Source organism: Condylura cristata, unplaced genomic scaffold (genome assembly GCF_000260355.1).
Source record: "Condylura cristata isolate star-nosed mole 26May11 unplaced genomic scaffold, ConCri1.0 scaffold00034, whole genome shotgun sequence".
NCBI classification, from domain to species: domain Eukaryota; kingdom Metazoa; phylum Chordata; class Mammalia; order Eulipotyphla; family Talpidae; genus Condylura; species Condylura cristata.
In genome coordinates this window covers 2910276-2933195 of record NW_004567135.1, presented here as the reverse complement: position 1 = coordinate 2933195, position 22920 = coordinate 2910276, and the positions used below count along the sequence as shown (strand labels likewise).

Genomic DNA, 22920 nt, shown 5'->3' with positions numbered 1-22920 from the left:
GGGGCTGGGGCTGGGGCTGGGGCTGGGGCTGGGGCAGGGGCTCAGCCTGGGCTTGGGCTTGGGCCTGGGCCTGAAGTTGAGGATCAGGCAGCATCTCCAGCTGAGGCTGGGCCTGAGGTTGTTCTGCATCCTGACCCCTGATGGGGGACGTAAGGTGCCGAAGCTGCGAAGACCCAGGTTTAGTTTTCCGAGGTCGGCCTCGGGCCCGGGCAGGAGAACTGGCAGAGGAGCTAGAGCTGGCCAGCTCCCGCTTCCGAGAGAAAGCGGCTATGCGGGGAGTTGGCTGGGCTGCCACTTTCACGTCAGGTTCTTGCTTTATTACATCCTCAGGAACTGTGAAGGGAAGTGAGAAGTTTAAGACACAAACTGATGTATATGTGCATGGTGTACAGATAAGACACACGCTATTTCTCTTGGACATAACTGCCCCCCCCCCAAAGATTTATCTCATTTATTTATGCATACAAGTCAAGAACTGGATAACAGTACAGGTGGACTGGCTGAAATCCACTGAGGGGAGCAGCGGGGGACAGGGGGGGTCTGCTGTGCCCTGGGGGTCACTCCCTGGCTAGGGATTGAACTCAGGCCCGGGTGGCTGCAGACAGCTCCACAGTGCTGAGACTTAACCCCTGTGCCCCAGGGAGACCCCCCTTCCCATTTTCAGCCTCCACCAGAACAGCTCGCCTTCCGCCTGTGAGCACAGTATCTGGGAAACACTATTCCCCCAAGAGCAGCAGCACAGCCACAGGCTAGTGGTTCTGACAGCCAACTATAAACACTGTGCTGACAGCTTAAGTCACTTTAACTCTCACCACAGCCTTGTGAAGTGCTCGTACTATGACTTCCCCAGTCTCACAAGTAAAAAGCATCAGAACAGCAGATCAGCTGAGTGGGCATCTGTGCGCTAGTGAATTACACTAATGCTGCTAACACAAGTAGACCTCGCGGTACACGCGGTGGGAGAAAACCTCATTTCGGTTAGGGGTGGGGATGAGCGCGCCTTACTTGGGCCAGACAGACCGCACAGAACCAGTCTCCTTCTGGGACCGCCTCCATCTTGGGCCGATGGCAGTAAATGTGGCAGCCCCGGTCACACCCATCACACAGCAGAAGGAACTCATCGTTGTCACCCTTCCGGCAGACTAGACAGGTCTGTACCGAGGTCACGAGGAGGCAGAGTGAGTGCCCGGTCCCTGCTTGCCAGGGACCGCCCGCCCCGGCTGGCTCCCTCCAAGGCGCGCCCGCGGCTTACCACTTTGTTGACGGATTTCTCCCAGGCGAGGGAGCGCTCCAGCTGGCCCAGGCACAGGCACACCTGGGCTGCGCTCCTGCACCGCTGCAGCGTCTGGCGCCACGCCCGGATTCGGGGGGTGATCTCATAGGATCTGGAGGGAGAAAGTGGTGATCTTTGGAAAAGGCACACGGTCCGCTGCGGGAGGAGTCGCCCTCCTCCCAGGCTGGGAGCGGGCTCCGGGGAAGGGTTGCTCACATCTCTGTGGCGGCACACTGGGCACCGGCAGGCGTGCTGAGCAGGGCCTTCTCCAGCACCACCTCGTGGGCTGGCCAGAGGGGCTCCCGGAGGTACCGCCGCTCCACATTCTGCTCCAGGGTGGCCAGCCGGATCACAGCCAGGTCCAGAGGGTTGGTAGTTTTCCGCTGGGGTGCCAGCCCTTCCCTGCTTCTCCCTCTCCAGGTGATGTCCTCCTGGCAGTCGGGGAGGTGCTCGCAGTAGGACAAGTCTTCACGGGTGGAGTCTGGACTAGGACACGTCCAGCCCTGCAGGTGGGAGAGGAATGGAACATAGAGTAAAGGAGGCAAAGAAGGCAGAGGAATATAGGTGACCCACTTAGGGGCCCAGGAAGACTTTTCTGACAGGACAAGAAGCTAGGCACCACCCCTGCACAGGAACCCCCCCCCAAGGGCCAGCCGCGTACCCGAATCTGCAGGTCAGACAGGATGACTCGCTGCTCTAGCTCCTCCACCCACTGAAGCACAGCCAGGTCTGTCTCGTACGTCTTGTCTCTGGAGGACCAGCTCACAGTCCCTTCTGGAAGGGGAGGGAGCTGAGGTGGCTCAAAGATGGGATCTAAGAACACAGAAGACAGAGGGAAGGCCCTTCACCCGCAGTCCACAGCAGCAATGCAACACCAGTCCTCAGCTCTTCCAGCTCAGGCGGGGTCAAGGGATCAGCTGCACTTACCAGTGGAAGGCCGCAGGCAGACTTCCTGTAAGAAATCCCTGTGCTTACTGAGGTGTTTGTGAAGTGCCTTCTCCCGAATGCCTCGGGGATGCAGGGCCTTGAGCACAGCCTCTAAGGTCTCAGGATCTCGGATCCACCACCACCCCGAGCGCATCTCTGTAAGTGGGGTTCATGCATTTGGGGTGAGGTGTGGGAATGGGCTGCAGCCACAGCGTGCACAGCAGGTGCTGTGCCCCACCCCCTCACCCCCAGGTCACTCACCAGGGGGCACAGGCTGGGCTGTCATCTGAGTGAGGTAACGCTGCTCCATCTGTTTGAAGAACTTGCTGGGGGGCCTCCCTCTCCGTTTGGGCTGTCCTAATCCTGTGGCGCTCGGCGTTTCTCCAGGCTCGCCTGCTCGCCTCTTAGGTCCCATGCCAGGCAAGGGAGTAGAAGAGAGTGGCGCGGGAGCGCGGGGGCTGGAAGCACCGACTCTGCTCACCTGGGGATGACAGGAGACCAGGGGATGAGGAACTGTTCACTACAACAACCCGCAGCCAGCCACTGAGGCCCGGGGCAGGACGACCAGAGAGCACACCGCTACCTCAGGACACTTACTGGCTTGGAGGCGGCAGGCAGCTGAGGGGAGGGGGCGTTCTGATCTTCCAGCATCGCTGGGGGTGGTGTTGGGACAGCATTGCAGGGCGTCTGGGCTGAGAAGTCAAGCCAGGGGGCTTGTAAATCAGGGCTGGGCTCTGCCTCATCAGGCTCTGGTCCTCCTGGCGGCTGTGCCGGGAGCAGGTCCAGTTTTCCCGGGCTGCTATCAGGCGTGAGCACCGAGCTACTCAGTAAGGAGCCGTGGCTCTGAGTCTGGCTCAGCCAAGACAGGAAGGCCGATTGACTAAGGTCATGCTGACTCTGACCCAGAGACAGAGGGGAGCATTCTGGCTCCAGGAACCCATTATGGGGCTGGGACTGGGACTGGGACTGGGGCTGGGGCTGGGGCTGGGGCTGGGGCTGGGGCTGGGGCTGGGGCTGGGGCTGGGGCTGGGGCAGGGGCTCAGCCTGGGCTTGGGCTTGGGCCTGGGCCTGAAGTTGAGGATCAGGCAGCATCTCCAGCTGAGGCTGGGCCTGAGGTTGTTCTGCATCCTGACCCCTGATGGGGGACGTAAGGTGCCGAAGCTGCGAAGACCCAGGTTTAGTTTTCCGAGGTCGGCCTCGGGCCCGGGCAGGAGAACTGGCAGAGGAGCTAGAGCTGGCCAGCTCCCGCTTCCGAGAGAAAGCGGCTATGCGGGGAGTTGGCTGGGCTGCCACTTTCACGTCAGGTTCTTGCTTTATTACATCCTCAGGAACTGTGAAGGGAAGTGAGAAGTTTAAGGCACAAACTGATGTATATGTGCATGGTGTACAGATAAGACACACGCTATTTCTCTTGGACATAACTGCCCCCCCCCCAAAGATTTATCTCATTTATTTATGCATACAAGTCAAGAACTGGATAACAGTACAGGTGGACTGGCTGAAATCCACTGAGGGGAGCAGCGGGGGACAGGGGGGGTCTGCTGTGCCCTGGGGGTCACTCCCTGGCTAGGGATTGAACTCAGGCCCGGGTGGCTGCAGACAGCTCCACAGTGCTGAGACTTAACCCCTGTGCCCCAGGGAGACCCCCCTTCCCATTTTCAGCCTCCACCAGAACAGCTCGCCTTCCGCCTGTGAGCACAGTATCTGGGAAACACTATTCCCCCAAGAGCAGCAGCACAGCCACAGGCTAGTGGTTCTGACAGCCAACTATAAACACTGTGCTGACAGCTTAAGTCACTTTAACTCTCACCACAGCCTTGTGAAGTGCTCGTACTATGACTTCCCCAGTCTCACAAGTAAAAAGCATCAGAACAGCAGATCAGCTGAGTGGGCATCTGTGCGCTAGTGAATTACACTAATGCTGCTAACACAAGCCACGGAAAGACAACCAGACAGAGGAAAGGGAGTATTTGAATTTGCTACAAAGCCCCCCTGGTGGTGCAACGGGTTAGAGCGCAGCACTGTGAAGCTGTCTGAGTTTCATCCCGGCCAGGGAGTGAGCCCAGGGCGCGGCAGACCCCTCCTGTGTCCCCGCCGCTCCCCTTGGCAGTGTATTTCAGCAGATCCACCTGTTCTGCTCCCCGCTGTCTCTGCGCATCCCCTCCCCCACCCCTCCCCACCCCTCTGGCCTCCTACATCCCAGTTCTTGCGTGCATAAATACATACACCTTAAAAAAAAAAAAGCCCAAGGACTCACCCCAGGTGCCCACAATACACCTACCGAAGCTCCCCTCTGTTCCTTCCACGAAAATACCAGCCAAGCAGGGCAGCACCCAGTAGCGGCGCCTGTAGCGATCCTGACCCAAGGACACTGCCCGAAGCATCTGGGACGAATGTAGCAGCTTTTTTCTAAAGAAAAGCTGACGCTGGTGAGCACGGAAAAAGCAAATGAATACAGAGCGGCAGAGGCGGCCCCACCCAGTGTCTGGGAGGACCACAGCGCTCGCTCAGCGGCCCTCTCAACCGCCCTCTGGGGCCCACCCCCGGCGCTCAGCTCCCACCCCCACGCTGCCAGGTCCCGGAGGTCAGAAACACACACCTTGCTGAGTTTTTCTATCTGGCGCTCAAGCTCAGGGATGCTGGATGCTGTGGCATCAATCTAAGTAAAAAAAAAAAAAAAAAAAAGTCACATGGAGGAAAAGGGACCGATCTGCATCAAGAGAAAGAAGCCACCGCCAGCTCCCACACCCCTCGGGCCGGCGAGCACCTCTCCATCTTTCCGACCCCTGCGGCCCGAGGCAGCGGCCGTCAGCTCTTCTTCCTCCTCCTCTTCCACGCCACTGGTCTCCTCCATAATCCGAGAGCTGCGCCTCCGCCCCAGGCCCTCCTCTGGCCCTTGTATCTCCACTTCAGGCCGCCCGGTTCGCTTTGCCAAGACAGTTTTCAGCCTTGAAACAGACAAGAGACGAGGGAATCTGCGTTGGGGACTGTGGTATCGCCAGAGGGAGGACCTGGGCCCTCAGCCAGCCTGGCCCTGGGGTAAGTTCCCGGCCCCAGGGAGGGGAGTACCCAGGCCTGGGCCACAGAAGCAGTCGCTGCCTCGCCCCTTCCCCTCCTCTCCATGCCCTCGTGTGTCCGGCCCTACCTCCGGAGCCGGCCTTCCACAGTCCACTTGTTTTTTCTGCAGCTGGACATGCTCTCCAGGGTCTTGTCAATCTCACTGCAGAACAGGGAATGGGACTTTGAGGTCTACAGAGGTGACAGAACGGAGGCTCGGGGATAAAAAGGCTGCAGCTGCGCGGCTCCAGCCCAGAGCTGCTGAGTGGCAGAGGAAGGCTGAGCTCCCTCCCTTGGGCAGCGGTGAGATCCAGTCTCCCAAGCCACTCCAGCGTTCCCAGAGTCTAGCAGCAGACACATCCCTTAGGACTTCTAGACAGCTCCCCGCCTCCCGCCCTCACGCATGCTGAACCAAGCAGATATCCACCCCTCCCACCCCAGCCCCTCACTTGATGATGAGGGTGGAGCTGTTGAGCTCATGGACCAGGAAGGCCAGGACAGCAGCCTTCTGCTGGGGCGGCTGGGCCTGAAAGGGCTGGGTGCGCAGACTGTCACAGAGGGCGGGTTCTACCCCATACGCCATGAGGAAGCAGCGCAGGATCTCAGACACGTTGTCTCTCGTCAGTGGGATCTCCGACACCTTTTCCCCCAGGATCTTTAAGGACTGTTTGGAGTAGAGCACAATGGAGTTAAGAGAAAAAGGGACAAGTCGAGCTGAGTGAACCTAGAAGAGGAAAACACAGTGGCAGAGAACTATGGGGTTAAGACAGGAAAAGAAAAGAATGAAGTTGCAGGTCCTCCCTGGTAGCACCATGGGCAACTTTCAGCACTATGAAGCTATCAGCAGCCCCGGCAGCCTGAGCTCAATCCCCAGCCAGGGAGGGACCCACAGGGCGCAGCAGACCTCTTCCTGTCTCCCTGCTGCCCCCTCGGCAGTGTGTTTCAGTAGATCTGCCTGTTCTGCTCCCCACTCTGTCTCTGGGGAGTCCTCTCACCACCCCGTACCTCTGGCCTGTACCCCACTTCCGGCTGCATGCATGCATGCATGAATGAATGAATGAATAAATAAATCTTGGGGGGGGGGAAGAATAGGAGTTGCTAGGAGACAAAAGGTACAAAAAGGGAAAAAAGGACAAGTCAGAAGAAAATCAAACAGAAAGGAAAAGAAAACAAACGCAAGACATTCTCCCTCCACTTGTCCTGACCAAGCCGGAGAGGGGCTTTTAGGCATTTAACTTAGAGAAGCAAAACAGACAAAAGTGCTGGAGCCCGGCCGACCAGGCCGCCTGCAGAGGGGCCCACCTGGCAGTAGGCAGGCAAGCCAGGGTCGTGGAGTGCGGCCTTGAGGAGCCGCACCAGCAGATCTTGCACTTCGCCCAGGCTGTCGCCCTGACACAAGAGCCCCTCCTGCAGGACGCCGAGGCTGGGCACATCTTTGGCTGGGTCGAAGCCCAGCACCTTGCCGAAGCTGTGCAGGAACTCCACAATGGTCAAGCAGTCTGAGAAGGTCCCACTGGGGAGGATCAGACCAGGGATGTGAGAGAACTCAGGCAGAGGCTGCAAAAACAAAAGTGGTGAGGTCCTGTAAGCAGACAGCACGTCTGGAAGGGTCTTCCTGTGGGAGACAGGAAGTGCAAGAGGCCCTGCAGGACCAGGCCCACCCTATGCCCTCACTACCTGATGGTCGGTCAGACACATGTCCTCTGTGGGCTTCTTCATCTCCTCCAGGATCATCTGCTGCCTCTGCCGTTCCTCCAAGCGCCTCTGCGTGGCCAGCGTTTTCTCTTTACCAGCCGTCTTGGCTCTGGCCACCTCCTCTTTCTCCTTCATTTTAACCTTCTCTTTCTTCTCCTTCTTGACCTTTTCCTTCAGCTTTTCCTGCTTTGTCTTCACCTTCTCCTTCTCAGCCTACCGACACCGAGGGGGAAAGGAACAAAGAAAGCCATGAAGACCCAAGTCGCCTTCATTCTCCTGGCTTGGTCCACATCTGCCCAACCTCAGAGCCCAGACACACAACTATAAGGTAAGACCAACTCACACAACTTGCAAAATCAGCATGGAGACTTCAAAATGACACCTGTGTGTACATGCACCTACCTTGGATTTCTTCTTTGCTTCTTTCTGCTTTAAGCTCTTGTTTTCTTGTTTCCGCTTGTTTCTGGCCTGTAAACATAAGAGGAGTCACTTCTTCTCAAAACCTGAAAGCACGTCTGCTTGGGCTGGAGTCAAAACAGACATGGTGCTGGGGAGGGGACGTGAGCGGCGGAGTGAGGCCTGGCAGTGGAGGTGCCCTGGAGATGCCCCCATTATTATTATTTTTTCCCTCTAAATCAAACTCCAAAAATCTGCAAGTGTGCTGCTGAAGGAGACAAGCAGCTGCGGGGAGAGGAAGCAGGGAGCAGGCTGTGGGGCGTCAACCCACGGTGTAACTTGACGTCTACCTGCCCCTGGGTAGTCGTCGGACACTCCCCCCGCTGCACCTTCTGCTTCACCTTCTTCTTGATCTTACTCATCCTTGCTTTATCCTCCTCATTCAGTGTTTCTGCAAGGCAGAAAAGAAATGGAAGCGTTAAGCAGACAGATCAACTCCCGGCATCCCCAATAGCACATGGCTGTCACAAGGCTGTATTCCCAAGCGGCTCCCTGAAAAATCTAGTTTTTCTTAACCATACATAATAAAATGTTGGGGTGGAGGGGTTAGGAGAGGATCTCCGACTGGAGCAACAGAAACAACTCAAACTGAAGTCCTGCCTAGAGTCACCCTGGACCAGACAGACCGCTCAAGAAGGGCCTCAGAGGCCACAACGGCAAAGGGCCCTGCAGCCACCCTGTCTACAGTCTGGCCTGGCAGAGCTACTGTTCCTGCGCAGTAGAACCCCACATCCCACTGTAGTAAAAGGCTGAGTGTTTCCCTTCTAAGTGTGAGTTTACGAGCTCCCGTCTTTCACAACTGCCGTTTCTGATGATGACAGCATGGTTCTATTCTGGCACAGGAGCATGACCGCACCACATCTGGCCTCTGTGTGAGACAAACTATCTGCAGATGAACCACCAGTGGCTTCTATTATATGTGAAGTGATTTGCTCCAGGTCTTACCATCAGAAAATGGCAAAGCAGTAGCGCCAAATTTGAGTGAGAAGACTCGAAAAATTTTCAAATTCTTTATGCTCTACCAGGGTAAATGCAACATTTACAGGAAGAAATTGGCCATCTCCTCATCTATCCCACTAAGATAGTGACCACAGTCATCTCTTGGGTTCAGCTGTGAATTCCGAACCCCTGTGATGATGGCAACGAGTGTGCACACTAGAACCAGGAAGGTAAGGAAGGAGCAGAGCCGTGAGGGAGAAGAGGCCAGCCCAGAGCAGCTGGCAGAGGGAACTGGCTGCGAAAGATGCACACACAGGCGTGGGGCTGCAGCTGCTTCCGGAAGGGAGGCGGCCCGACTGGCTCTGAGCACACCATGTCAGCTGGACTCTGGGTTTCCCAAGTCTCAGCGCCGCGTCAGTCTCCCAGATCATGAGCATGCTGAGCAGAACCCCAAAGAAACACCACTGTACCTTGGGCCTCCAGTTTCTTCAGGAGGCGGTTTTCTGTCTTATTCAACAGTTCAGTGATTTTGACCTTGGGCGGCCGACCGCGGCCCCGTTTCACTTTGGGGACCTCCTTGGCCTTAGCCTTCTCCGTGTTTCGAGGTCGGCCTCGCTTCCCAGTGATCGCCTGAATCCTGGACGGGATCTCCTCTGCGGAGAGCCGCACCCACTGCAAGCCCTGGGGTTGTGAGAAAGACTGTTACGACGAGGGGCCAGAGCAAACAGGCCTGCAGACTAGCTACTCGCTACCCCACAACATTCAAACCCCACAAGAAGGTACGGTACAGCTTATCTACAAGCCCTTTCTCAGGAGCAACACATTCAACCCTTGGGTCTGCACCTCTGGTGTGTCTCTCTCTTCAAAGAAATCTCCAACAGGCATCCGAGGGCTGAAGCTGAAGTGCTCACGGCGGACACTGTGTCCCACATTGCGGCTCAGGTACTAGGGGGAAGAGGCAAAGTGGCATCAGTAGAGCCGGCCCTACCATGTGCTGGCCAACACTAGCAGAGCAGAACAGGCCTAACCCAGAACACCGCCAGCATGTGACTACCGGGCCCAAGAAAGGAGTCCGTGAGTCCCCAAAAAGCCCATGCAAGCGGCATTTACCTTAATCACTTCTGGGAACTGTTTCATTCTCTTCCCACAAGGGCCATAATACCAGGTCTCCCCCTGCCATCGATGGCTGCCCTTCTTGATGCGTACCTCTCTCCGCCACCTGCCAGAGAAGCACACGGGCCCTGCCGCCAGGTCACACTCCTACTCACTCCCCAACCACCCAGGAGCCACGCCCCGTGAGCAAATGGAAGTCCCCACAACCATCTCACTAGGACTGAACGGAGATGCACGAGACACAGGCTTGGCCAGAAAACAGGCCTGAGCTTCACCAACCTGGTGGGCCTGGAAGCTGGGGTGGTGTGGGGGCAAATACACTAGACTGCACAGGTGCGGAAACCTCTCACCCCTTTCAAGTCACTGAGAGGCCAGCAGACGCCCCTCCCAGCCAGTCAGGACAGAGGAGGAGACAGGCAGAAGACAGGGCGGAGAGGCAAGCAGGAGCGCAGACTCGCTGCCGGCTCCACGAAGGACTCGTAGGTCAGAGTTTACCACGGAACTCTGTGTTCTGAGCCAGGCTTGTTCTAAGACTAAGTCTTATGTTTCTCCCAGAACTTTAAGCAGATCTCAGACGTGCTGACCACAGCAGCCTCTGGGGTGGGCAGAGCTGGGGAGATCAGCAGGGCAGTTATTCTGGCAAGGCCTCTGCCCTTAACGGTCTCTGGTCTCTGGCCTTGCTTCTCCGAGAAAATGAGAAACAAACAAAAAACCCAATCACTGGGACCAAGCCACGCCCCTGCTCATGGCTAGGCACCGCAGGGAGGCTGACCCTAAGGGAAGGGTGGCCTGGAAACCTCATGGAGAAGCACGACTCTCTAGCCGACCTACTCTTCCCATCTCAGATTTGTGGAGCTCCCCTCCTACAGCCACTCACTGCACTTGTCAGGTCAACACCTGCAACAAACCAAAGCATTTACCCATGTTGGAGAGGAAGACGAACTTCTTCTGGGGTAGCAATACGTCTCCTTAGGACATCACCTTGGATGAATAAAGAGGGCAACAAGGTTAAGCATTCAAGCAACACACTGAAACAGCAGGTGACCAGGGAAGGGAAGGGCTAAGGCCACAGAGAAAGAAACTTTTCCTGGAGTTGGACACTCACCACCAGCAGCAGCAGTGACTCCTTCTTCCAGGTCAGCAATGGGGTCAGGAAAGCCGCTGCCATCCTGACTTGCTGGGGAGACTGTTGGGAAGACAGCTGCTGGGGAATCTGTGGGGGGCGCTTTTGGGGGGGTCACCGGGGAGGCTGTCAAGGGGGCTTCCGAGGAGACTGGCAAGAGGGCTGCTGAGGAAGCTGGAGAGACCGCTGGAAAGGCCGCTGGGGAGGCAGCTGCAGAGCTGTCTGGGGAGGCTGCCGGAGAGACCACCGGGGACACCTCTGGAGAGGTTTCTGGGGCGGCCGCTGGGTGCAGCTGGACAGACGACTGCTCGGGGGCTGGTTGGGTCAGAGGTGGTGGGAAGTCCGATGTCTGAGTCTCCATCTCCTGTTCTGCATCACTACCATTATTCAGGTCAAAGCTGTTATCTAGACCCCAAAGGGACAGGATGGGGAAAGGAAATATTGTGTCACATGAAACGAGAAGATCTACTCAGTTAACCTGGACTGAGTTGGGCAGGGTTACTAGGACTTTCCCTAGGTCAGAAAAGAGAAGTGGCCTCTGGCTGTCCTCCCTAGCCATTCTGGAGGCTGAAGGGCAGAGCTCTTGCTGTCATGCTGTGAAGAAATACCTTTCACCTGGAGCCAGTGAAGCCGCTGGCTTCCTCTTTCCTGCAAACTCCAAGTGTCACAAGTTCTTTTGGACACAGGAAGAAGCCAGAGTGTAACTGCCCCTCAGCGTCCAGCAAGGCGCTCTCTCCTAAGGTCCTCAACATGGAACCTGTTCTCTCACCCTTCCCCAGGCCCAGGACTGTCTTTGTTCTTTGTTTCCTCACTCACCTTGCAGGACAGACTCCCCAAGGACGGGTGGAGAGGTGGGGCTGGCAAAGATAGAGGCTGAAGTCTGACTATCGTCTGCCAGGAGACTAAAGGCAGCGGTGTTGTTGAGAGAAGGGCAGTCGAGGGCAGAGATCACAGGGCTGTCCTCTAGCGGCAGCTTGTCCTCTGCACCCATCAGCTCCGTGTCGTCTATGCCATAGAGTCCTCCACTCACTGGCTCTTTCAAGGGTGGAAAAAGCAAAAAGCAAAATGCAAGACACTCTACGAACATAGCCACTTCGACTTCCCCCAGTACAGAGGTGCTCCCTAAGCGTTACAGCCCTCTCCATGCAAGAGCGGCCACCAGGCTGTAGCGACTGAAAAAGCTTGACGTGGCAATGAAGGGAAAGGCACTGGCCCTGTAATAAGCCCAGGCCACCACAGAATTCTAGCATCTCTCCCAAAATAGGCCTTGCCTGTATTCCAGTGGGGTCAAAGGTAATTGTTCACTGGCAAACTTCTTTCAAAGTTAGCTGAGAATCCAAACAGCCCAACTGTGTGGTAATAAGCCCTATTCAGTGAATTATTACAGCCCAAGGCTCTTGGCCAAGAGGAACACTGGGAGAGATTCTGGAAATGAACCAATTCAGCCCAGAGTGCAATGGCCCGTCAGGCCAGTGGCAGGAAAACGGCGTCTGCCACAGCACGATCTCCAGGCCCGAGGCCCCAACTCCCAAATGCCTTTTCTGGCTGCTGTCACCAGGCAGGAGAAGCTGGCTAACGCCTGCATAGATGAGCTGAAAGAAGTTGGCCTCCAGCCTACCCGGTGCCAGAGGATTGAAGGGCTCCAGAGAGACTTCACTGAGGATCGGAGTGTCTTCCAGTTGGTCAGGAAGATGTGAAGGATCATCTAAGCAGCTCACAGTGGGGTCAGGGACCAGGACAGAGACTTCTTGGTGTAATGATTCCACAGAAGGGACAGAACCATTGTAGCCACACATCTTCAGGTCTAGGAAATCCCAGGAGAGGGTGGAAATCAAAATCAGTGTCCTCAACTGGTTCAGTTAGCTACCACAGGCAGTCAATCTTTGCTAGAGAGATGTTCACTCGACATTTATGAGAGCCAGTTCTGTGCTGGGGACCAGTCATACCAAGAGAGTCTGAGGGAGCAGAGATGTGATGGTAAAACCCTACAGCAGGGAAAGAAAGGGGGTGGAAGACTGGAGTCTGATACAAGAACTCAACAAATTCTCAAGTTATTTCATCCATCCAGTGGAAGCAGGTGTTAAACAGAGAAAAGATTACGGCTTTACAGGGTAGTCACCCCTATACTTAAATCAATAGCACATTGAATTTTGAGGGAAAAGGCAAGAGGGTCCGTCGTGTGCACCCACGTACTATGTACTATGTCATCATCAGAGAGGAAACTGCGAGTAGACAAGCAATGCCAGGCTCTCCTTTCTTCCCTCCTCCCGGTACCCACCACCAGCAGGCCTCAGCCTCCTTTAGTGGCCAGTCTGGCCCTGCTGTAGCCAGTCAAGTTGGCCTCAAAGCTCCCTGCTAATAATGCCCCAACGTTCCTACACTCTGGAAGAAGCTCTTTTTTTTTGATGAGGGTGTTGGGGGCAGTTTAGGCTCGCCCACCTGCCCTCTCCAGGCCAGCAGCCCTGCACGAGCTCCACTCGGAGCTGGTGCCACAGAAACCCCAGCCACATGGCTCTGCTAATCACCAACATGCCAATCGGTCTCCACGGCAAAGAACTGGAAAGGTAGGTTCTCCTCACCTCAAAAAGCCACTGCCCCCCCACACCTCCTTTAACCCTCTCCCAAACCCAGCTCATGAACCCAGTTATACCTGGCTGTTCTTCTTCCAGCTCCAGGCTGCCTACCAAGCCAGTCCCATTCTCTGCCACAACTGAAGTCAGCTCCTTTTCTGATGCCTCATCTGGATGGAGACCACTGCCTACCTCCTGGGAGGGTGCAAAGGTCTGGATGCTGGATCCCAACATAGGAGAAGTCTGTGGAGAGGTGAAAAAACTAGGGGGTCCATTGGGCATCACCTCAAAATTCTGGTCAGGAAAGGAGTCATACAGTTCCTGTGAGTCGAAGTTAAGCCCCATGGGACTCTGGGTACCGTTGGCCCAGAACTCTTGGCTCCCAGCCCGAAGGTTAGTGTTGTGGCTTGGGGATGAAGTTTGTCGGCTGCCCCCAAGGATGCCGTTGAGTGGGTACTGTCCCCCAGAAAACTGGGAGAGAAGGGGTGGGTCCTTGAGGTTGCTGCCAGGATTGGCAGATGGGTACTGTGAGTAGTTCCAGAGACAGTCGTAGGCCACGCTGGGGTGATGATGGAGGTGTGAGGTGCTGGAGGAGTGGGGAGCAGAGTTCAAAATCCCTGAAGCAGTAGTGTGAGATACAGTAGATAAGCCGTTAACATTCACATCCCCATTCAAACCTGGCAGAGGAGGAGGGAAAAGGGTCAGTTACAAATATGCACGCAAAGTAATTCTACCAACTCTACCAAGAGACAGCACTGACTAGCAAAGGGAAGGTGAAGGGGAGGGGATTCCCCTCTGCTATATTTATAGCTGTGCAGTCTCCAGGGAACACCAAGCCCAGATGCTCCTAGGTGTGAGCTTAGCAACTACTGCTAAGGCTGCCGAGTAGGCTGAGAGCGCAGGGCTGGGCCTCTCTTCAATGAAGGCGTTTGCAGCCTCCTACAGTGACTTGCCTTCGTCCCCACTCCAGTCCCTATGAGCGTTCTTCCTTTGGAGTAGCACGGCTGAACTCTCCAAACCCTCCTTTCCCTGGTGCCTGTCTCCCCCGGCAGCGGCACCGAGGGGCAGCCCCCACCTCACTGGTACACGCAGACCCAGCACTTTGTGCTGGGCTAAGAAGAGAATTTGCAGTCACCACAGCAGCAAGATCCCAGCTCACAAGGCTGGACTTGGCCCCTCCTCACAGGCGCTGGAGGGAAATCTCTGCATGGCCAGTACTGCAGACTTTAGTTCTCAGCCCAGCAGCAACTCTGGGCTGGAGGACAGGCACATACACAGACACTAAGGAAGCTGGGGGGAGTGGGAGCGTCCTCCAGGAAACAAAGGAGCTTCTGTCTGCAGCTCCCTTCTGGAAGGTACTGGTGTGGCAAGGAAGGAGGAGAGCATCTTTCTGCTTCCAAGCATAAAGCACCTGAAACCCAGGCAAGATTAGAGGGACTTAGCAGAGACATGCTACAGAGCAACTTATTGGCCAAATCCAGAAAAGACCCCTCCTGGCCACAAAACGTCTGCCTGCAATTAGACGCTTCTGGGGGCCAAGCAGGCATCGAACCTCTCCCTGTCCCGACTCGTCTCCCAGGACATGAGGTGGCACAGGCACTTCAAACACGTGCCCTGTTCTGTGCTGCACAAACTAACACCCCAACCTTCACCCAACCCTTCCACTCCAGTCGTAATCCCAGCCCTGGCTCCAACCCTTCCAACACTTTTATTGCTCTCACGGGCACAACCTGGTTATCACTTTCTCTGGCAGTAGCCAGGGAACAGAGCTGAGAGAAGAGCAGGTTACGACGAAAAAGCCATCATGTTTTCCTAATACCTTCCGACCTTAAATCAAGACCAAGTCTTATTTCAGAGACCTCTAAAACTTGCTCCTAACAGCTCAGGTTCTCTCCAGCAGCTGGAGTGCTGCGGAGTGCGCCCTCCCTCCCTCCTGGCACAGAAAGACAGTCAGTCGTGAGCCAACCTTGTCCCACCTGGTCCTATCCTAGAGAAATGGTGCCCAGTCCCCCCCCATGCCATGTGGCTCTCGCACTCACTTTTCCCTTGCTGGGGGCAGTTCATGGGAGACCCGTTAGTGTAGAGGCCCTCCCCTGAGGAGGGAGAGGGTTTCAGTCCTGAGGCAGCAGGTGCAGGGGGAAGGCCAGTAAAGTTAAAATGGTCGTTTGCCTCCATTTCTGTAGGAGGGAGAGAGAGGGGGAAAAAATACTGGCGGTTAAAAAGAGGTTACATTACCTGGAACCTTCTAAAAAGGGAATGCCCCCCACCACCACCTATTTACTTACCCTTTCCCTACCTACGTAGAGGGGAGGGTAGAGCTTGAGAAAGAAGAAATATGCCCCTGACCTAGGCAATAACTCTAAATAAAATCTTTTAAAGACTGCCTTGTATCAAGAGATTAAAAAGAGTGAGAAAACCACAACACAGCCCGCAAGAATCTTCCTCCAGCATCAGCCCCCTCATCGTAACTCCCAGCCCAGGTTCCCTGCGTGGTAGATCCCCTTTATGGGAACATTTAACATTTTCCGTCCTTCTGTTTATTTTTCACACTCAAGACCAGGCCAGAGTCCACGGCCGGGGCCCATAGCAGGGTTTCAAAGCCATCATTTTAATAAGCAACCAAGGAGGTCAGGGGTGCTGGAAGATAAGATGTGTTTAACATACACACTGCCTGATTTTCTTACTATTTGAGGTAAATGATCTTGACGTTATTTACGCCACAACTCTAGACATCTGAAGATACAGCTTTCTTTTCCATCGGAAACAGCATGTTCTCTAAGAACACAGCTCAGGAAAATGTCAAAGGTAGAAAACATTATGTAAGAGGACGTCCCAAAGAATATTACCCTAACATGCCTACTATGGTTACTCCCCAATGTTTTGGTTTTGTGGCTTATATACAAAAGACATGGAGAGAACAGCTGAGCACTCATATTCATTTTTTAAAAAGATTTATTTATTCATGCATACAAGAACTGGGGTATGAGCCAGAGTGTGGGGTCGGGGGGTGGGGTGAGAACATTCACCAGAGACAGAGTGGGGAGAACAGGCTGACCTATTGAAATACAATGCTGAGGGGAGCAGCCGTGAGACAGGTCTGCTGCGCCCTGGGGGTCCCTCCCTGGCCAGGGATCAAACTGGTGCTGCAGTGGTGGTGGACAGCTTCATGGTGCTGCGCTTTCACCCCTGCGCCACCAGAGAGGGTCCTGCACATTCATATTTATAAGATGTGGAGGCTCATGGGGAGGCAAAGGGGCGTGGATAGTATGGCAAAATTTTTCACTCTCTCCTGCATATAAGATTATACTGCTAGGAGTAAGTGAATCCCCTGATCAGAATAAGTGTAACTTTGATAGAGCAAAGAAAAGGAAGATAGGAAACAGAAGCCTGAATTATTGATGAAGCCTGACAATTCAATCAGACACCTGCTGTACTGGTGCATAACTAATACAGACACGATGTCTTAAGACAGAAAAAAGCTCCTTGAGTAACTATGTTTTTAAAAAGGCTAGAAGAGTTCAGGTACAATGATCTCTTTATCAAGTTCATAAGATAAAACAATACATAGCTAGAGTGTTCTAGATAACTTCTTTATAAAAAAGAACCAGAAGAAGGGCATTTTGAAGAATAAATAAATTGGTTAACACATATCAGCATTTCCCAAGGTTTATATGTTCCTGGAGATGTTACATAATGCAAATTACAAGCAGTAGGTGTTTATGTGACTCTAACTTAATTCTGAGCATGAAAATACAAATTTAGAATATATCATGATAGCTATAAGATTTTTCTGAGCTAAATAATTGTCTCTCCATCAATTTTAACAAATAAAAAATAAAAGCAATCTGTGCTCTGTTGAGCTAAGGGGGAAAAGTTTTGAAGATTGGCTTATCCCCCATCTTCACTCTAAAATAAGCAGATCTAAATAAATCTGCTTCAATGAGAAAAGCCAGGTTTCTAGTAGAAAAATCCTCCAGGATTTCCTCAGCAATACAGGGTCTGAAAAGCAAGTATCACGGATATATCAAGGATATATCAAGACATCAAGACATTAAGAAGGCAAGCTCATTTCCTCGTCCTGAGGTAAGGTTCCCTGCACAGCTTACACCACAGAGCAAGGTACTCAGCGTTCACCCTGGACCTCAGTCTTCTCCAGTCCCGCGTTTCCACGCAGCCACACCTCTCTCCCCGGCCAGACTCTATCTTTCTGCTCAACCATGGTCCATTTTTTTCATTCTCTATTTGAATCCCTGAGGAGACTAGTGACCTCCCTGCCACTCTGGGGAAGCCTGTCATTTCCTGCCTCATAAATTACATGCTATTAATTAGACTAAAGGGACAGGGCGGCTCACAGACACCAGGTAAGTGACAGGAATAGGAGTGACCTAAGGTGTCCCGTCCCCCAAAGCCACACCACAACTCGCTTTACTGAAGGGTCAGCAGGGCCACAACCACTTCATTCACAAGAAGCTTCTTCGCTCTGTAAAATACTCTTTGTGCTATGGAGTGAGACCAGCACGACACAGTGGAGTCTAGGTTCAGGCCCCAGATCTGCCACCACTAGCTGTGTAACCTCGGAAAAGTTACTTAATGTTGCTGAAGTTTTGGTAGGTACCTCCAGGTTCATGAGGACAAAATGAGCAAATTACACCAAGGACTAGCTTAGTGCCCTGCCCTTCCATCCAGCTGACGCTCGGGAAACGTTATTCCCCCGAAGCACATACAGTTTTGTAAACCAGTGTTACTTCAATAAAAGGAATAAAATTGTTAGCTATTACTATTAGATAAAGACTGCTTAGTTTCCAAAACGATAATCAGGTCCAAAAGGTCAATATAGAAGATAAATGTAATTTTTAAAAATCATTACCAGTATGGAAATACCATAAATTAGGAATGATACTCTCAGCCAGGCTTCTCTACACATAACCTGACTCTTCATTTCAGTCACTTTAATATGGGGTCACAGTATGGGAGGCAAAGAACATGTGGACAACTAGCTCCTCAGCAATAAACCCAGCGTTTTCCACAACAAAGCCTGAAGGGAATCCATGCCCTCCTCTCTAGAGCTACTAGGAACAGTAAAGCAAAGGAGAGCGTTTCCCTTTGAACCAACAGGATTTTGGCCAAATGAAAGAAGCTCAGCAAGCGCCCAACCCCCGCCCCCAGCAGCAGGGCCCTTACAACCAGGAAGTAGGGCGGCAGGGGAACCCAGCCCGGGCCCAGCAGTATGTAAATGGACCTTCAGGGCCCGCAGGCTCATCGGGAAGAGTTAAGGGACACTGCTCCTGAAGCTGGAAGCCGTGAAGCCTTTGCCACACTGCCACAGAGCCTGCTTCCCAGGCACAACTGCAGAATTACTAGTCCGCAGACCTGTGACATGGTTTTAACACAAAAGGGCTGACAAAGCGGTGTTGAAATACGTATTACAGACTTTAACGCTGTTGTAGGTGCCCTGACCAACCCTAATAGTCAGACCTCTGGGCTGCTACCCCCCAAAACACAAGACACGTTAACAACATCCAGCTGGGCACTCCGGCAGGCCCTGTCATTCTTTGGTTCTGTCTTCTCAGTATATACCAAAACTCCAGAGAGGTTTCCAACTTTTTAAGAAGCAATGAAAGATGTCAAATGTTTCTTTACAAACCTTGCTATAGTTTATCACTATGTTTAAGCTGTATAATTTGAATGTTCCAAGGTCTAAACTCTACATACCTCAGCAAAAATGAAGATCACCCAATATACAGTAAGTTGTTCCTAACCAAGGTTGGTTTCACCTCTGGGGGGCATTTAATCACAGGAAAATGTTTATGCTACTGGCTTCTGACAAACACAGATTGGGCATGCTTCTGAAAGAGCCTGAAAACAAAGACCTCTACCACCACAAAATTTACCTGGCCCAAGGTATGCCTGGACTGAAAAGCCCTACTTGAATACAAAAGCTGCCCATTTCCCACCCCTTAACTTGGGATGGTTCAAAAATGTTCACTGCTCCCAGTTTCTGTTGCTGCAAATCAGGATGTTTTTGCCGTTCCTATCTAAGCACCCCAATCCCTGGGGAAATACCCCCTCTCCACTAACAGAACACCAAGCGCCAAGCAACAAAATCCACAGACCTTCTTCCCGTGAAGTCAGCCCATTCTGAGGGCGATGGCAACAACCTCCCTTGGACTGCGGCTCCGGCTACTGCACAAACTGACTGAGGCTCTCTCAAAATGCCCTTTCCTACTACCCCTTTTCCTCGTCATGACAGTGAAGCAGGGAAAAGCAGCAAGATTATACCAAGAGGGCTACTCAAAGATAATTGCCATGGTTCAGCTGCTCAGGAGAACACAAACCTGACTATTCTCTACCCTTATTTCCTCTAAGTGACACAGGTTTTACAGCATCAATCAGATATTAAGTTCTACTATTATGTATCCAGCACTCAATTTAGTACTAAGTACATAAAAGAGCCAAAGGAAATACCTATTCAACACATAGATTATACAAACGAATGAAGAAATCTCTCTCCTGCTCCTGCCAGTATACTCATCCAATAAAGGCTGTAGTTTTGCTCCTGCTATTCTCAGAGAACCAAAAAGTCTAGCTTCACCTTTATAGAGATAAAAAAAAAAAAAAGTCTATAAGGTACAAGGGGTTAATGAAAGCCCAACACTATGAAGTTATCCCAGGCCACTGCAGGCCGAGTTCCATCCCAACCAAGACAGCGACCCACGTGGCGCGGCAGACCTCTCCTGTCTCGCCCACTGCTCCCGTCAGCAGTGTATTTCAGTAGATCTGCCTGTTCTGCTCCCCACTCTGGTGGATGCTCTCATCCCACCCCCAAGCCACCCCCACTCCGGTACCTCTGGCCTATACCCCAGTTCCTGGATGCACAAATAAATCTTTTAAAAAAAAAAAAGGCAATAAATTTAAACTCAAAATAAGCAAAATATTCTGCTTGATTTCAGAACATTCAAGGCCCATAAGTTCTAAAATACTGACTGGCTAAATGAACCACAACAGCCTAGCCTAGGTTTTCTGCCAAAGCTCTAGTCACCTCTCTGGGAGGTTGGAAATGCCTCTGATACTGCAGGACACTAAAAGCCACCGTTGCAGAGGTTGTAACAAGGTTATTTCCCACTCAGCTCTTTCTAAAAATTTGACCCTTAGAAGTTAAAGACTACTCTTTCCTTCAAGAAAATAACCTTCGTCCCAAAAAAACCTCAAGTGAACATGGAGGTTAATGTATGGTAGTTATATTTATCTTTTTAGTTATAAAATGGTCCCCGTAATTATTCTCTATAATTAAGAGGTCAAGCACTAAGTAACATAGTAACACAGTGTTACTTTTACTACCAATGACCAATTTCATAACAATCTTCAGAGCTCTTCAAAGACAGTATTTTAATTCACAGAATTTTGTAAATTTCATAATTATGCAGACCAACCGGTGAAAAATGACCCTTCTGATTCATGTGCACATGCTGAGAAGGTGCTGATCTTACATGAGGCACATGAGGACTGCATATCCCAAGAAACAAATCAGGAAGATTACTTGCCCCACAAAACACATCAAGAGTTTACACTTCATTGTCCTAGAACATAAAACCTGTGGTATCACTGCCTCATTGTACACACCTCATACAAGGTCAAATATCACAGTCACTGTACCAGCTCCATGCTACTTGAACAGTAAAAGAACACAGCAGACCTCTTCAGAAGTGATAAGGCCAACAGCAGCCAGGCAGTAACCCTGACAAGCCTTGCTTCTCTCTTGGCAACAGCTGATTCCAGAACCACCAGCCTGCGAGATGACCTCTCAGGGCATTCTAGATTTCTCACTGACTATATATAAGAGACTGGCTCTAACGTCAGTCCACACAGTTCTCTCTATACCTCAATTGTCTTTCCCCTTCAGGAGAAACTTTACAGAAAAATTAGTTGCTATTAAGAAACTAAATTCATATTATAAGATCATGAAAGGTTACCTTCATTCAACTTTCTGATCAAACAGTATCAGCTTTCTCCTTTCTTCACCATTTTAACTCTCAACAGGAGAAATCAATTTACTTACTATTCTGTCAGGTCCCACTTTAGGTAAACAAAGGTTGAATAAAGGGGAACTTTAAAATCAGTGTCAAATCAACCCTATTAAAAAGCAATTCAAAGGAACCAGCCAGTCAAGCAGAGGAGCAAGAAAAGGGACAATTACATCAGATGGGATTTGTTTTTACGCTTTCCAGAATATCAACTCCAACAGTCTTGTGAAAAGAGCAATGACATTAACAGTGATAATGATGCAGTCAGTCATTCCTACCCTGTATATTTAATCTAGGAGTCTACAATTCAATGGAAACTTATGACTTTTTCCAGATTACTTAAAGACCAGGTTTAAGCAGTTTTCAGGATAATCCAAGTGATAATGCCATCTCTCAAAATATAAAATCCTGCAACCCACTCATTTCTACCTAAATCCAGCGTCTTAACACGGTGCCTGGGGTCACTGTACAATCTCCATCATAGTATGCTGTAACAGAAATCTGGAATTATCTAGTGGGAGAAACAGAACCTGGATATTTAAATTCGCACAAGACAGGGGAAGAGCTTATCATTCTCCGAGAAGTGTGGAAGGGTAAATCATATGACACCTAGTTGGCTATGCTGAAGGTTGATGCCCCAGCACCCTACCTCACAGGGACTACCCTTAAACTAGTGACCCCTGACCAACTCTGCACATTAGTTCCCACCCCAACACATAGATCCCTTCAGCTAAGTCTTCCAACCGCTCAGAACCTAGCTTTCTCCACCCCCCAAGCTCACTTGCTCTGCTGTACAAAAACTATCACAATTCATATACTAAGCCGGATCCCCCACCCACCCACCCACTCCAGGCCACAAAAGATCCCAACTGTCGAGGGAATTTGCATCACTCGTATGCGGAGGGCAGCCCTGCCGGCAGACTCTCAGTCTGCTTCTCTGACCTCCAGCTCAAGGAAGGGAAAAAACACAAAAAACCCAGACAGGGAGACAGAGGTGTTCTGGAGGGACGACCAAGATCAGGATCCACGAACCAACTGCAGGGGCTACTTCCCACGGACAAATTAAGTTTACAAAAAAGAAAAAAAAAAAACAAACTCGAACGAAAGGACTCTCGGACCACATGGCTGGCAGGATCCAAGGCCTCGGAAAATGAAACCAAATCTGATTAAAATGGACATTTCAAAACAACAACGAGACGCAGCAGCAAACGCACAGCTGCCATTTCCCGGCCACTTCCTGCGGGAGCTGGGGGGGGCGCTGTCCGTGTGCGGGGGGGGGGGGGCGCACCCTGCCCCCGAGGGTGCCCGCTCGCTCCCGCAGCCTACAAAGGCGGCCCCGGCTCTGCCTCCCCCGACGACGGAAAGGGCAGGAGAAGGGGTGCTGTGAGCTCCCCTACTCCTGCCAAGGAAATGGGGATCCCCTTCCGGAGGGAGCCCTCTTGAAAAGGGGTCCCTCTTTATCCCCGGCTTCAGCCCCTCGGCCCGCTCCAGCGCGGACGCCGCCGCCATCCACCCCGGGCCGGGCGGGCTTCCCCGGGGCTCGGGCCCTAGGCCTCCCGGGCCGCCGCGCCCCGGAGAACGCGCGCGCCCCCCGCCAGCAGGGAGACACCCAGGAAACCCCTGGACCTCCACTCGCCCTGCCAGGGCGCCGGGTCCCCAACACCCGAGCGCCTACCCGCCCGGGGCACCCTCACCCACGCCCCCCCTCGGTCACCCCCCAGGCGGTGGCGCCCCCCCGGGGATTCC

At 52.5% G+C, this 22920-nt stretch overlaps 1 protein-coding gene across 1 annotated transcript in view; it reads right to left on the bottom strand.

The window, feature by feature from the left end:
• BAZ2A (bromodomain adjacent to zinc finger domain, 2A) overlaps positions 1-22920 on the bottom strand; it is a 31997-nt gene that overhangs the window by 3603 nt on the left and 5474 nt on the right. The window contains exons 3-28 of the mRNA XM_012732498.1: positions 15193-15330; positions 13234-13830; positions 12202-12387; positions 11400-11618; positions 10566-10988; positions 10381-10441; positions 9458-9566; positions 9191-9292; positions 8818-9028; positions 7699-7799; positions 7355-7420; positions 6935-7165; positions 6560-6814; positions 5707-5921; positions 5346-5420; positions 4968-5148; positions 4800-4859; positions 4482-4626; positions 3257-3531; positions 2798-3178; positions 2462-2681; positions 2201-2356; positions 1935-2086; positions 1490-1776; positions 1253-1385; positions 1006-1152 (exon numbers count right to left, since the gene is read on the bottom strand). Of these exons, the coding sequence (XP_012587952.1) occupies positions 1006-1152; positions 1253-1385; positions 1490-1776; positions 1935-2086; positions 2201-2356; positions 2462-2681; positions 2798-3178; positions 3257-3531; positions 4482-4626; positions 4800-4859; positions 4968-5148; positions 5346-5420; positions 5707-5921; positions 6560-6814; positions 6935-7165; positions 7355-7420; positions 7699-7799; positions 8818-9028; positions 9191-9292; positions 9458-9566; positions 10381-10441; positions 10566-10988; positions 11400-11618; positions 12202-12387; positions 13234-13830; positions 15193-15328 (5124 nt within the window). The 5' untranslated portion in view covers positions 15329-15330. The remainder of the gene's footprint in view (positions 1-1005; positions 1153-1252; positions 1386-1489; positions 1777-1934; positions 2087-2200; positions 2357-2461; positions 2682-2797; positions 3179-3256; positions 3532-4481; positions 4627-4799; positions 4860-4967; positions 5149-5345; positions 5421-5706; positions 5922-6559; positions 6815-6934; positions 7166-7354; positions 7421-7698; positions 7800-8817; positions 9029-9190; positions 9293-9457; positions 9567-10380; positions 10442-10565; positions 10989-11399; positions 11619-12201; positions 12388-13233; positions 13831-15192; positions 15331-22920) is intronic.